Here is a 14,303-nt window from a genome sequence, read left to right as displayed (position 1 = left end):
CAAACATCAGGAGTTGTTGTTGTAATGGCTTTTAATTTGCCTTTGTGCTTGTAAAAAGGCTATGGGCAAATAAATATCCCATTCAATGCAAAGCTGAACTTCAGCTTGAGCTTAGGTGATATTAATTTTGAAAGCTTCTTCTTGTACAGTTTATTTTCACAGAGCATTTTTTTTGTCTTACACATATACTCATAAATATTACAATTTTTACACTCTGACTTTTCAAAAAGGGTTGCTTATAATTGCTAATTTACTTTTCTAAATAATTCACTGGCTCTACAACTTAAACACAGGTGACCAACTTTATCCTGGCCCTTATTTCTCTGGCCTCACACTTTGCTCTTCAGCTGTCAAACTCCTCTTTTTCTCATTTTAAGTTGACAGTTTTACCAATTAAAGTTGCTACATTGCTGAGAATATGACTCACCACCAGACTACCTATACTACCTACTAGATTGTCAGCTTGTGGATATTTCACACTACATTTCAACCAGATTTGGATGCAGACTAAGTGGTGTCATATGCCCCTGCAGCTCTCTTTTTAACAGAAATAGATCAACATGAATAAGATTGTTTCTATTAAACCTATTCACATGTAAATTATCACTTTATTTGTTGGGAATTTTACATTAGTTTGCATTACGGGTTCGCAACATGCAGCTGTATGAAAAATGAGATTCAAATTTTTTTCTTAAGCTTCTATGCTATTTAACCAGGGAACCAGTTAACACAGAAAAAAATAAAACATTAAAAAAAGAAAATAGGGCCAGGAATGTAAAAGAAGTATGGTTAGGTTAGCTGGAAATAACTTAAATTTTGGCAAATATGAAGCTAGGTCCCCTACAATAACTGCATATATAATGTTTTCTATGCACATGTCTCTGGTTGTCATGATTTGTGGGTGTTTTTGGTTTCTTATTATTATTATTGTTATTGTTATTGTTATTAGTATTATTATTATTATTGATAGATTTTGAATCAAGCTTCTGGTCATGCTTTAGTTTTTGTCTTCTTGTTCATGTTTTATCAAGTTAGGTTTTTTGGATCTGGTAATGCTTTAGTTTCATGTTTTTCTAGTTGTATTTCTATTAGTTTGTATCCTTAGATTTTCATTCTGCTCTAGCCACGTTTTGTTTTCTCCTGTCAATCAACTTTATTCGGTTCACCTGCACCTAGCTAATCTGTCTTCTTGCTTCACCTGGTTCACGCTCCATAAATACACACCTGTTCTGTTACTCATTGTGGAATCATTTTCAGATCATGTCACCTTGTTTTTTGGATCATGCCATGCTTATCTCGCCTGCCTGTTTATTGTTTTGGTTCCTGCCTCCCCTTGTGAGTGAGTTTTTGTTTTTTGTTCATTAAATCTTTTTCACCTACCGTCATGCTGCCTGCTTGTCTGCATTCCGGGGTCCTTCGTTGCACTAATCCTGACACTGGTAGAGTCCAGTGGCTTTCATTTTAAACAGCTTTGCTCATCATGCAAACACTGGCAATATGAGTAGTTGCTTGGGAACTATTACTACTGTGACTGTTAGTATTGCTAATATTAGACCAAAAACCTCTGCTGAACACACGGAGGGTAACAATCTTAAGAGTGTAGAGGTACGCATAAGTCATGGTTTGGTACAGTTTGGGGGTCACTTGCAAATTTAAAAATAATTTTGAACGTTTATAAAATAAATTGACATAAAACACTCTCCAGTCATGACACTGATCACCAGGCGATACTGAGCAGCTTTTGCAATTCTCCTGGAATTCAGACATCTTATTTTCTAAGTTTCCATTTAGAAATTCAACAGATCAGTTTGGTATTTGGCTTATCAGTTGTTTTAGCCTTTTTATCATTAATTTTGCTTCAATGCTCAGGCCTTTTGTTGTGTTTTGTACATACACTGACCTATTTGTTCCGAAGCAAGGCTGTGAAAGATCAATTAACCTTAAGATTAAAAAGAAACAACAGATAGAATTGTGAAGAGGTTTCAATATAGGGTCTGTGTAAAGAACCAAAAATAAACTCGCTTTAAAAAAATCAGTGTGCCCTCAGAATCTCTACATAGGATGCGCCCAAACAAGTTGACGGCGGTATGATAAATCTTAGGTGATGTCACCCTCTGGCAGTATGCACCTTGTCACTGACATTAGTGTCAATGTCAACACAACAGAACATAGGAGTAAAGCAGGTTAACTCTGAGTTTGCAAAATTCATTCCTAGCTTGATATAGTCACCTCAGTGCTGCCCCAAATTTAAACCTCTCCTAAACTAACTGTCATGAACATTATTTTATATGCCCCTTAATATTAGGAAAATGATTTAAATGTAGATCCCTCGCTATGCTGTAGAACGTTTTTCTAAAAGTATGTCTAACAATACCGTGATTGGCTCCCTTTTAAATAGAGTGTAGGTTTTTTTTTCCTACATATTAATGAAACTCCATCATATATCAGTAATTGTTTCAGATGTTCCCAACAGAGCTCTTCACTCACACTACAAGTGAGAGGCAGATTTGTAAATGGTAAATAAACTGCATTTAGCCTCATTTGCCCAATCGCACACATTGATACACTGATCGCTAGGCAACTTGGGTTAAGTGCCTTGCCCAGGGGCACATCCATATGTGACAGCGGAGAACCTGGAATCGAACCCACAACCTTCTGATTGCGGGATGGGTATACCCACTGAGCCAGACTAGGCTTAAAACTTTTCTTGTTACATATAGCATTAAAATCCTACTGATACAAACAAAACTTGTAGTACAGAACTACATGTCTATCTGATATTTCTGATTTGATTTTTTTATTTTTTATTTTATGGAAAATGTATACATAAAGAGATTTTTTTAAACATACTGTGGTTCTAATTTGCACCTTTAAAAATTATATTAATCTTACTTAATACAGATAATTTAGCTTTAGTTCTAAATTTCATCCACACATCCCATGTTTCCCAAAAAATATATATATTTAACACTATAGTAAGGGTAAAATTGCTTATTCTTCAAAATGTGCACATCTTAGTGTGACAACAGGCACAGACTGAGCAGCTGTTGTTGTGTTTGCATCACATACAAATCATATTACTTTACTGTTTTTTGACAATCTGGCCCACATTGAGATGGTACTCAAATGTAGTGGAAAACGAACCAAACTGTGTGGACTAGAGCCAACCCAAGACGAGTAAGGTAGAGTGGGTACTAATGGAAACGGGCCATTAGATTACCCTGAGCCATTTCTGCAGCAATTGGCTGTCCACTGTGGTTAAATGCTCCTTCAGGAAGAGTGTCTGCTGCAAAGTCAGTGACTTGGTGCAATCGCTTGGATTTCCTTAATAGAAAACTTCCACCTGTTCTAATTATAAACTGAACTTAACTGCATTAAGCACAACCTTTAATCCTGGGGGCAGAATTTAACTTTTGTTTTATTCTACTTTCTTTACTGCAAGTTCCATTAGTTAAACATAAACATGTGTTGTATATACAGAAATAATAGAATCTTGGCTAAAAGCTGATATAAATCATTTCTACAATCAAAAACAGTTAAAACTGAAGACAATTAAATCAGAAAATTGGAAAACTTCACAAAATGACATAACTGGAAAACTCAGTCTCAGCTGTTCACCACATGACTTCTACACACACAACCAGCATGTCTGCTGTAAGCAGAGCTCACAGATTCCAAAAAATACATTTGGTCACAAACCACCCAGGTTTTACTCAACCAGCAGCAAAGGGAGGCCAGAATTATCACTCCCATTTGAAAAACATAATTATTAACATAATGATTGGTTAGATACAGTATGTCAATTCTCAGAAAAATTCTGTTTGATTTGCGCATGTTATTTTGAGCTCAAACTTCACAAAACCCCTTTGGGCTTAAGAGGTTAATAAATAGGATCAAGTTGATTGGAATATATGTAAGTGGCTTTCAATATGTCTGCATGATTAGATTTAACTGACTGTATGTTTCAGTGTATAAATTGGATGTTTTGTTTGTTTTGTGCCTTGAGAAGACATTTGTTGTGAATTGGTGTTAGTAAAAAAAACTAAATTGAATTGATTTCAGATTAATAATCTATCTGTTCTGCCTCCAGACAGGGCCCTGTGAAGCCAGAGGTTCTGTCCATCCAGCTTTCAGGTCGTCGTTCCAATCGAAGGCTTCAGAGGAACAACAGCCTCTCTCCCAACAACCCTCTCCTCAGTCTTGTCAATTCAGGTGGGCTTATGTCTAATGCTCACTTTAAATAATTCACTGTGGTGTTGCTGTTTGCAAAGAAACAGCTGCAGGGTCAGAGACAGCACATCCTTGCAGATCAGATAGCACAACACAGAGGTGGAAGGGAAGTAAGCAGAGGTTAGACAGAGAATAAAGGCCAGTGAGAGCTTAGAGGGGAATTGCTAGGCTCAGATGGTGCTTTGGGGATTTGGATATGCATGTATAAAATCAAAATGGTACAGATCAGAGTTTTTGTGGCCAATATTCATGTTTCATTGAGGGCTGACCTACTGAAGAACATTTCCCCCCAAAGACTGTGACAAATAAAAGAAGAAAAATAAATAAATATACATTTATTTAGGTGACTAGCCAAAAATCTTGCGCTGGCACTTGTCTCAAAATACAACCTCAAAGTGATCTTGTGCTCGTTCAGGTACAAAAACCTTCAGTTACAGGTCCTTCTCAAAATATTAGCATATTGTGATAAAGTTCATTATTTTCCATAATGTAATGATGAAAATTTAACATTCATATATTTTAGATTCATTGCACACTAACTGAAATATTTCAGGTCTTTTATTGTCTTAATACGGATGATTTTGGCATACAGCTCATGAAAACCCAAAATTCCTATCTCACAAAATTAGCATATCATTAAAAGGGTCTCTAAACGAGCTATGAACCTAATCATCTGAATCAACGAGTTAACTCTAAACACCTGCAAAAGATTCCTGAGGCCTTTAAAACTCCCAGCCTGGTTCATCACTCAAAACCCCAATCATGGGTAAGACTGCCAACCTGACTGTTGTCCAGAAGGCCACTATTGACACCCTCAAGCAAGAGGGTAAGACACAGAAAGAAATTTCTGAACAAATAAGCTGTTCCCAGAGTGCTGTATCAAGGCACCTCAGTGGGAAGTCTGTGGGAAGGAAAAAGTGTGGCAGAAAACGCTGCACAACGATAAGAGGTGACCGGACTCTGAGGAAGATTGTGGAGAAGGGCCGATTCCAGACCTTGGGGGACCTGCGGAAGCAGTGGACTGAGTCTGGAGTAGAAACATCCAGAGCCACCGTGCACAGGCGTGTGCAGGAAATGGGCTACAGGTGCCGCATTCCCCAGACCTGGGCTACAGAGAAGCAGCACTGGACTGTTGCTCAGTGGTCCAAAGTACTTTTTTCGGATGAAAGCAAATTCTGCATGTCATTCGGAAATCAAGGTGCCAGAGTCTGGAGGAAGACTAGGGAGAAGGAAATGCCAAAATGCCAGAAGTCCAGTGTCAAGTACCCACAGTCAGTGATGGTCTGGGGTGCCGTGTCAGCTGCTGGTGTTGGTCCACTGTGTTTTATCAAGGGCAGGGTCAATGCAGCTAGCTATCAGGAGATTTTGGAGCACTTCATGCTTCCATCTGCTGAAAAGCTTTATGGAGATGAAGATTTTATTTTTCAGCACGACCTGGCACCTGCTCACAGTGCCAAAACCACTGGTAAATGGTTTACTGACCATGGTATCACTGTGCTCAATTGGCCTGCCAACTCTCCTGACCGGAACCCCATAGAGAATCTGTGGGATATTGTGAAGAGAACGTTGAGAGACTCAAGACCCAACACTCTGGATGAGCTAAAGGCCGCTATCGAAGCATCCTGGGCCTCCATAAGACCTCAGCAGTGCCACAGGCTGATTGCCTCCATGCCACGCCGCATTGAAGCAGTCATTTCTGCAAAAGGATTCCCGACCAAGTATTGAGTGCATAACTGTACATGATTATTTGAAGGTTGACGTTTTTTGTATTAAAAACACTTTTCTTTTATTGGTCGGATGAAATATGCTAATTTTGTGAGATAGGAATTTTGGGTTTTCATGAGCTGTATGCCAAAATCATCCATATTAAGACAATAAAAGACCTGAAATATTTCAGTTAGTGTGCAATAAATCTAAAATATATGAATGTTAAATTTTCATCATTACATTATAGAAAATAATGAACTTTATCACAATATGCTAATTTTTTGAGAAGGACCTGTATATGTATAGTTAATATCTACATTTTTAGCTGCACAAAATGTTTATCAGCATCATGTTTAACTGGGATTTCCTACAATCCAATAGTTCTTCCAGCTGGTAACAAACTTTGTTAAGCATATGTGTGTCAAAGTCAATATGCTCCTTCAAACTAAATCTCTACCAAAATAGTTATTTAGAATGAAGTGAAAATGCTCCACATGTTTCCAAACATGATACAAATTATTTCCTGCCTGCTTCAGATGTGACTGAATGTCTCCATTTCAGTTCTTGTTGTTTTTTAACCATTGATTGCACACCGTCACCTCTTCATCGCCTCTCCAGTGCAGCCCCTGCTGTGATTGCCAGCAGATGTGGGAAACAAACACAAGACCCAAACAAAGCGATTACAGGGCTCAAAGCTTTCCTATTGATCGCCGTGATTGTTTGGCGCCTGACATGAAAGGAAACCCTGAAATACCTGTATTCATTTTGAGGGATCAATGGATAAAAATATTTTAAATACACATAATGTATGCAGCAAGTTTTACCTGTTCACCTTTGTTGTTTAAAATCCAGCTCACTCTATGCATCTTCCTTTCTCCCCCAGGTGTTTACGATGAAGATTGTCAGTGGACGATTCAGGTCAACAGGCTGCAGAAGCTGATCGACCGTCTAGAACAAAAGGTTGCTTCACCTTTTTCTTCAGTATATTTATTTTTTATATTTTCCTTCTTACAACTCATTTTGCATCTAGTTTCTTCTGTTTGCCTTCAGCAATTCATCCATCCGGTCTTTACATTATTCCCTGAAACTGGCTCCAAATTATAATGAGTAGATTTATAACAATATCAGAGTGTCAAACAGCACCTGATCACATTTTAAACACATACACATAGTAGAGGAGAAATAAGGTGAACTTGAAGCCAAAGCAATGTGTTGTAAAATGACGTGACAGGTTTAATGGGACCTGAGCCAAGAAAATGGCAGACTGGTTGTTTAGCAGTACATATAGAGACCCATTTCAATAAATTTGAATATTATTGAAAAGTCCATTTATTTCAGTAACTCAATTCACTACATGAAGCATATTATATAGATTAAGACTGAGGTTTTCAAGCATTTATTTCTGTTAATTATTTTCCTCTCGCAGCTAATGAAACATGAAAACACATTTAAGATTAGAATATTACATCAGAGCAATAAAAAACATTTTTAATATTGAAATGCGCACTTAGTGAAAAGTTTGTTTAACACCTGGTTAAAATTTATTTTCAAAGATTCCCTTTAATATGACAAACGAGCCTCATCGGAACACATATTCTAATTTATTAAATATGGCTGTGTGTATGAAAAATAAAAAGAGAGCCATTTATAGAGAAGTAATAAGTTAGACAACAAAATCACACATGAAATCAGCTATCCATAAGACTCTTCCAGAGGGCTCATTACTATCATGCATTTATACATTTTTCCCTTTTTGAAAACTCCTGATTGAAATAAAGGGATCAATAAGAGGTTTCTGCAGAACATGCTGAGGAGGTGATTAAATCATTTGAATCTGGTTTGTTGGAGCAGGGAAACATCTAAAACATGCCTGACAAACGGGACCAGAACTAGGATTAAAGTCTACAATAATTTAGAATAAATGAGTTTAAAATAGGCCTTTTATAGATCTAAAATACGACAGTATCAGTGGTTAGCCTGGCTTTCTGTAGAGTCTTTGGTTGTATTTTTAGGAATTTCTCAGTGTTGTTAAAATTAAAATTGTCAAACAGTGTTAGAAAAACACACAGGCTGATGAAGAGTGTCCTTTTTTTCACATGATTGCAAATATGACAGAAGAGTTGTCCCCTTCCATGTGTACAGCATAATATGGAAATGTGTTGCAATAATGGTCCACAAAGCAAATTATAACATTTTTTAATGGTGGTTATTTTATTTTTCTTGTTGTAATCCACTATGATTTTCTTCGTGTTTAACTTTAACTCCCTGCTTAGATGAGGTTTTTACAACTTTATATAGTCTTTACAGGTTATCCCCCGAAACCTATTATATAAATATGTAAATTTTAAGGAAATGTACATCTTTATGCTGTACCACAGTGAAAGAAGAACTTATGGTCGTGTGCTTCCTCGTCTCTTGCAGGAGATCCGTATGGAGCCTGTTGAAGAGGAAGTTCTGGAGAGCAAATTGGTTGGTTTATCGCCTTTCATCTTCCTTTGTCTATGCAGTGACCATGCTGTGTTTATCCCTCCACTATCACATGGAGGGGTTGTACAGACATAGAGGCCACGGTGATAAGGACAAGATAACAGTTGCCATAGAAACAGCAGCGTTACCTTCTTTTTTTCTGTCTTCCCCCTAATCAGTCTGTCTAAGGTTTATTTAGACATGGGTATGACGATTTTTGACATGTAGATAGAGATCTGAGTAGATAATGTAGAACATTTGTTTTATTTTCTATGTCTTGATGAATTATCAAACAATCAAAACAATAGTTATATGTCTAATAACTAAACAGGAGACAAAAGGATTACAAAATATAATCTTGCCTTGTGGCTAAGTGGACTGTGACTGTATCTCCAATGGTGGTTACAGAGAGCCTGGGCCAATCATTACTGACTAAATGCCAAAGCAGAAAAATAAATAACTACAAATTAAAAAACTAACTTGCTCATAGATTTCTGCAGAACTAGTTAAATAATGTCAAGATAATGGGAATGGTAATTAATGACCCAAACAAGATTATTTCAAAGTCAATGCAGGATGTGGCAGGTTTTAAAATCGGTGCTATGGCTTACCGCCCAGGACGCCAAACTCCAGAAAAACCAGTCAGTCTTCTATTTCTTATTCGCAGGTCCAATCATTAGAGACTGGGTTTATATTTAATTTTAGGAATCCAGATTACAATGAATAAATTGGTTATTTCAGTGTTATTTCTAGGAATGTGACAGCATCTGCTTATTCAACATCTAAAAGAGACTGGTCAGTCTTTAACTAGGTGATTCTACACTACATAGAGATTCTTTACAAAACAGTTTGAGATTTATTTACTAATTTGGGGTAAACATAGCAGACATTCAGATAACTAATGTTTTTACCAATATAGCAAAATCATAATTTCATTGCCAATGTGAGCACCAATTGGAAATTGAGACATGGACCGGACCTTACATCCATGCGGGGAGTTATGCTACATTAATCTAAACAATCATAACAAATATATATGAAAAAAGACCCGATACATCATGCAGGCAAAGAGAAAAATAAATCAGAAAGCAACTCTATTGTTAATAAAATGCATCCAAAACGAGCAAACATATAGAATGTGAAACATAATAATCAGCATGAGAGCTGTGATAAATTTAGCAAAACATTTATTTTAAAACTAAAAATTTTAATGCTAATAAAGTATCTGAAGTGAGAAATAGGACCAATTACATTATTTCAGAGCCAAGGAGTGCAACATTTGTTATTATATTCTTTCAAACCAAAAAGTGAATATGAATGAAAATGAATTTAAAATGAAAAAAGTGGTTTATCTTAAAATTGAGCAAGCTAAAACCTCACAGTAAAGAGTTTGAATAAGCGACTCATATACATGATAGCAGAAAATCAAACTTATCCCTATTTCCGTGTTTATTTTATGATGTCTTACAAACATTATTTAAATCAATTCAACATTCCCACATTTTGTCATGTCACAACTTTAAACTATAATGTGTTCTATTTGAATTTTCAATAGTTGGCAAAACCTGGTAATTCATATTTGTGGAGTGGAAGGAAAATTATACAATGCTTTAAATGTACTTTGCCAATAAAATCTTTAAGGTGTGCTATACATTTGAATGTGCACAATTTATTCTGATACCTCTAAATAAAATTCTTCAGCAGTCACCTTATGAGGAAGTAGAGCCCATCTGTATGTAATTTAACTGAATTTACATGTGAAATATTTTGTGGCAGACAACCCGCTCCGCACATTGCCCTGACATGAAACATGGTAGTAGCAACATCATGCTGTGGAGAACCTTTTTCTCAGCAGGGACAGGGTTTAGGGGAAGGTGGATGGAGATAAATACATGACAATCCTGGATGAAAACCTGTTAGAGGCTGCAAAAGATTGAGGCAGAGATTCACCTTCCAGTAGGACAACAACCTGAAACATGCAGTCAGAGCTACAACAAAACAGTTTCGATCAGAGTATATTAATATGTTAGAATGGGCCAGTTAGAGTCCAGACCTAAATCTAATGAAGATCAGTAGCAAAACTTGAATGTTTGTGTTTACAGAAACTATCCATCCAACATATCTGAGTGTGAGCTTTGTACAATGAAGAATTGGAAAACTTTTCACTGTCTAGATGTGCAAAGCTGGTAGAGACAAAGACCTGTAGCTGTAATTGCAGCAAAAGGTAGTTCTACAAAGTATTGACTCAGACGGTCTGAAAACGAATTGACGACAAAGATTTTATTTGTTAAAAAAGAAAAACAAGGATTATTCTCCTTTCACTTCACAATTCTCATCTACTTGGTGTTAGTCTATCATATAAGATCCTAATAAAATACATTGAAGTTTGTGGTTGCAATGTGACATGAAAAGTTGAAGGAATGTGAATATGGATGTGAAAACATGATGTCCCATTACTGCTTCAGTGCAGATGTCTGTATGAATGAATCAACATGTAATTGGCTTAACGGTGTGTGTCACTTGGGATAAATTGGACACTGAAGAAACCGATAATGACCAGTCTGATGTGTGGCTGTTTCTGTGTTTGACAACTTGTGTTTCCATGTGTGTGTGTGTATCTTTCTCCCAAATAAGCTGCAGGGTAAGGATCCTGAGACTTACGTCCTGTCCGCACACACTCCGTCATTTCCTCGACTTGTGTTCCTCTCCAGAAAACTTGCCCTCATATACGGACACAGTGTACCTTACAGCCACCATGCAGACCATTCACTTCCTGTTCTCACCTGCCGCTGTGCCTGTAACATCATCAGCCTCAGGAAATTATCAGCAGACTGTCTGTTGTCACCATTAAGCCAAGTGTTTCCTGTTCTTCACATCTCTTAACCAGGAGATGAGTTTTAACACCCCTCTCCCCTTATTGTCAAAGGAGAAAAGGTCAAACTCTGCCTCTATCTCGGTCCTCAGAGAAGTGTTTCGTCACATACATCTAAACAGGCCAATGATTTAAACTTGATTTAAACCTATCAGAAGGAAAATGACATTTTGTATGTGTGTTTTGTCTTCACAGCACATCCTAATAGTCCAGAGGCAGCTGTCAGTGCTGGAGGAGGAGCTGGAGGAGTTTCGGTTGGCTCTCAGGCAGTACATGGACTGTGCCTGCGTCCAGACAGGATGCTTACAGTCAGTTCATATTCTCTTTATTATTCTTTCTCATTTGTTGCATTTGCGTGAAGTAGTAAATAATTGTGGAGTTGAAGGGGAAAAAAAACAGTCTTTGGAAATGTATGTCTCTACCAGGGTTGAATAACGAGTCGAGACTGACGTTTTTACCGCAGTCAGCTTGGATGGAATGTCGCTGAACTTGTCATTTTAAAGTCTTGCCACAGATTTCGATTTAGATTTGGGTCTGGACTTTGACTGGGCCATTTTAACATTTGAATACAATGGAATACTTTTCCATAAGGAAAGAGAAGAAAAATGATTAGAAATATTCAAGCAGTTCTGTTAAAGTATTTTAATACATGATTGTATATTTCAACTAAAACAGAGAGTTCAACATACGGCAGGTACTTGGGAGCACATTCAAACTATCACGTAAACTCTCCACTCGCCAAAACACAAAATTTGCTGTTGTAGAAACCGTGAAAAAATTAAATATTAATGTTTCTTGTGACAGCATTTAACATTTCTAGAGCTGCTTCAGCTACTGTGTGGGAAACACTTTATACATTTTTAAATGCACAGAACAAACTGTAAATAAATAATAATCAAACTGACCTTTCATTGACAGAGCCTGTTGTTCAGTTGCTCACTGTGCATTTGACACTACGTGAAAATGGTTTTTAAAGAAATAGTCACTAAATCAGCCAGGAAAAAGCTAATTAGGCTCAAGCACCTCTGATTTATAGGTTAACTAAAAAAGGTTTAAAATCCTTTAAAACCCCAGTTTTCAAACCACAGACTATATCTAAATTGTGTTTTTTTTTATCAGTTCCTTGAACATAAACTCAAGGAATGCACACCATTTGGTCATATTTCAGTTCAGTGAGCAGATCTTTAATCAAGCACTGTAATAGAGGTCATGCACCTGTTGTCATTGCTAAGATCTCACGATGGCATGATGCTGGAGCCATGTGGGATGTTTTGTCATTCAGGGGAGCATGCAAGAGTGGTACTAGGCAGAAAAAGGACTTAACTACATAACATCTCTATAGTACATTCAACTATATGTTCTTTATAAAGGAGCAAGGCAGACCTTTGCTTCTACTAAACAGACAGGCATGGGGAGGAAGCATAAAACTAGGTTTGACAGACATAAACTTTGGTGGTGTTAGCATAATAGTGAAATTCAAAAAAGAGAATAATTGGGAAGTAGAATAATTATAGAAAAGAAAGAACATGAGAACTGTGCCCAGGGGAACACCACAAGTGATTGTAATCAGCTATGCCTGGAAATGTCAAAGTTGTACAAACTGACTGTAGTCAGTCAAGAACAATGTGAACCAAGAGAGCAATGTACATCGAAATCAGACAGTTAGGAAGAATTTCTTTTATCCCTTTTATGAGAAAATTGACTTTTTAAGCAGCAAATAAAGAAGAATGAGTAAAGATGAGTCTCCAGCCAACAACAGGCCATCTAGTGAAAATCGGAAATAAAATCCATCAAAGAAATCAATTATCCAGATAATGAACCTGTAAAGCTTTGATCTCTTAAAATAGCATGAGCACACTGGTGAATAATTTAAAGAGTAACTTCATGCTTTGCTTTTCTCATGATTTTCTAATTGCAACACAGTTTACACATATCACTGCCTACATGATAAATCTGCTCATCCTAACACTAACAATGCTCAAAATAGTCTGACGTGAGGATACAATGAGTGTTGTTGACACTTATTATTTACTGAGCTGTAGCAGCCTCAAGCCATAGAAAAAGGAGGTATCCTCATCCAATGCCATAGGGGCCTGGGAAAATGTTGTGCATTTGTCTGGCCTGCAATCTTCCTCTATACTAATGACTAAATGCGTAATCAGTCACAGAAAATGTGGCATCAGTAGAATTAAAATGAACTCAACTAAATAAATCCTCCTCTCCAAGGTTTAGCAGTTTGAACTGGTATCTTTCTTGACATGATTTCAGAATTACTAAATTGTTCACGTGCCATTGAGGATATTTCATAATAAGCATCATCTAAAATTCAAACACATCAGGATGCTGCAGTGTTAAAATATTTGTCTCGCCTGTCAAGTTCTGTTCTTCTTCTTAAGCTGAGTTTACTCTTATGCGTATCAGAGGGTTGGAGAGCATGAACATTTTCATTCTCCTGCGCCTCAAGACCTAAAATGTTTATCATTTTTGCTTTGTGACTAAACAAATCTTCAACCTGAGTCAGTTCTTGGTAAAATGTCACTTTGGTTTAAGAGTCAAACCAGCAGCCTGAGCTTGACATTTTACATGCTTTGTCATGTTTCTTCCTTTCCATAGTATATTATTCAACTTATTTCTTTAATAAAATGCAAATACGACTGCTGACGAACACAACTGTGTCAGATTATGATTGCATTTACTTTATAATTGCGGTTATGATTGTGTTGTAAAAACCACATTGCTTGCATACAGCGAGGGTGCAGAGAACAATTTAGACACAGAGGCTCTGTTGGGGGACATGATGTAGCACCTTAATTAGCGGCTGAATGACTTGTGCCCTCTCTGTTTTGTTTTGCACTCGACAGCATCGCAGTTCAGAGGCTGGCGAATGAATCACGCTTCATTCTCTATGAATTCTGGGAGCACAACAACGTGTGGAAGAAGTGAGTATCTGTGCATGTGTGTCCCACGCGCACCAGAGTTAACGCACCGTGGATTGTTTCACATTAACTCCACATTATGCTCTTTATTC

At 37.1% G+C, this 14,303-nt stretch overlaps 1 protein-coding gene across 1 annotated transcript in view; it reads left to right on the top strand.

Moving 5' to 3' along the window:
- necab1 (N-terminal EF-hand calcium binding protein 1) overlaps positions 1-14,303 on the top strand; it is a 63,825-nt gene that overhangs the window by 46,516 nt on the left and 3,006 nt on the right. Inside the window, exons 7-11 of the mRNA XM_047383077.1 lie at positions 4,091-4,212; positions 6,821-6,897; positions 8,359-8,406; positions 11,471-11,583; positions 14,137-14,214. Of these exons, the coding sequence (XP_047239033.1) occupies positions 4,091-4,212; positions 6,821-6,897; positions 8,359-8,406; positions 11,471-11,583; positions 14,137-14,214 (438 nt within the window). The remainder of the gene's footprint in view (positions 1-4,090; positions 4,213-6,820; positions 6,898-8,358; positions 8,407-11,470; positions 11,584-14,136; positions 14,215-14,303) is intronic.

This window comes from Girardinichthys multiradiatus, chromosome 13, assembly GCF_021462225.1.
Source record: "Girardinichthys multiradiatus isolate DD_20200921_A chromosome 13, DD_fGirMul_XY1, whole genome shotgun sequence".
NCBI lineage: Eukaryota > Metazoa > Chordata > Actinopteri > Cyprinodontiformes > Goodeidae > Girardinichthys > Girardinichthys multiradiatus.
Note: the sequence above shows the minus strand (reverse complement) of the source record. Positions and strands in the feature narration are given on the sequence as shown.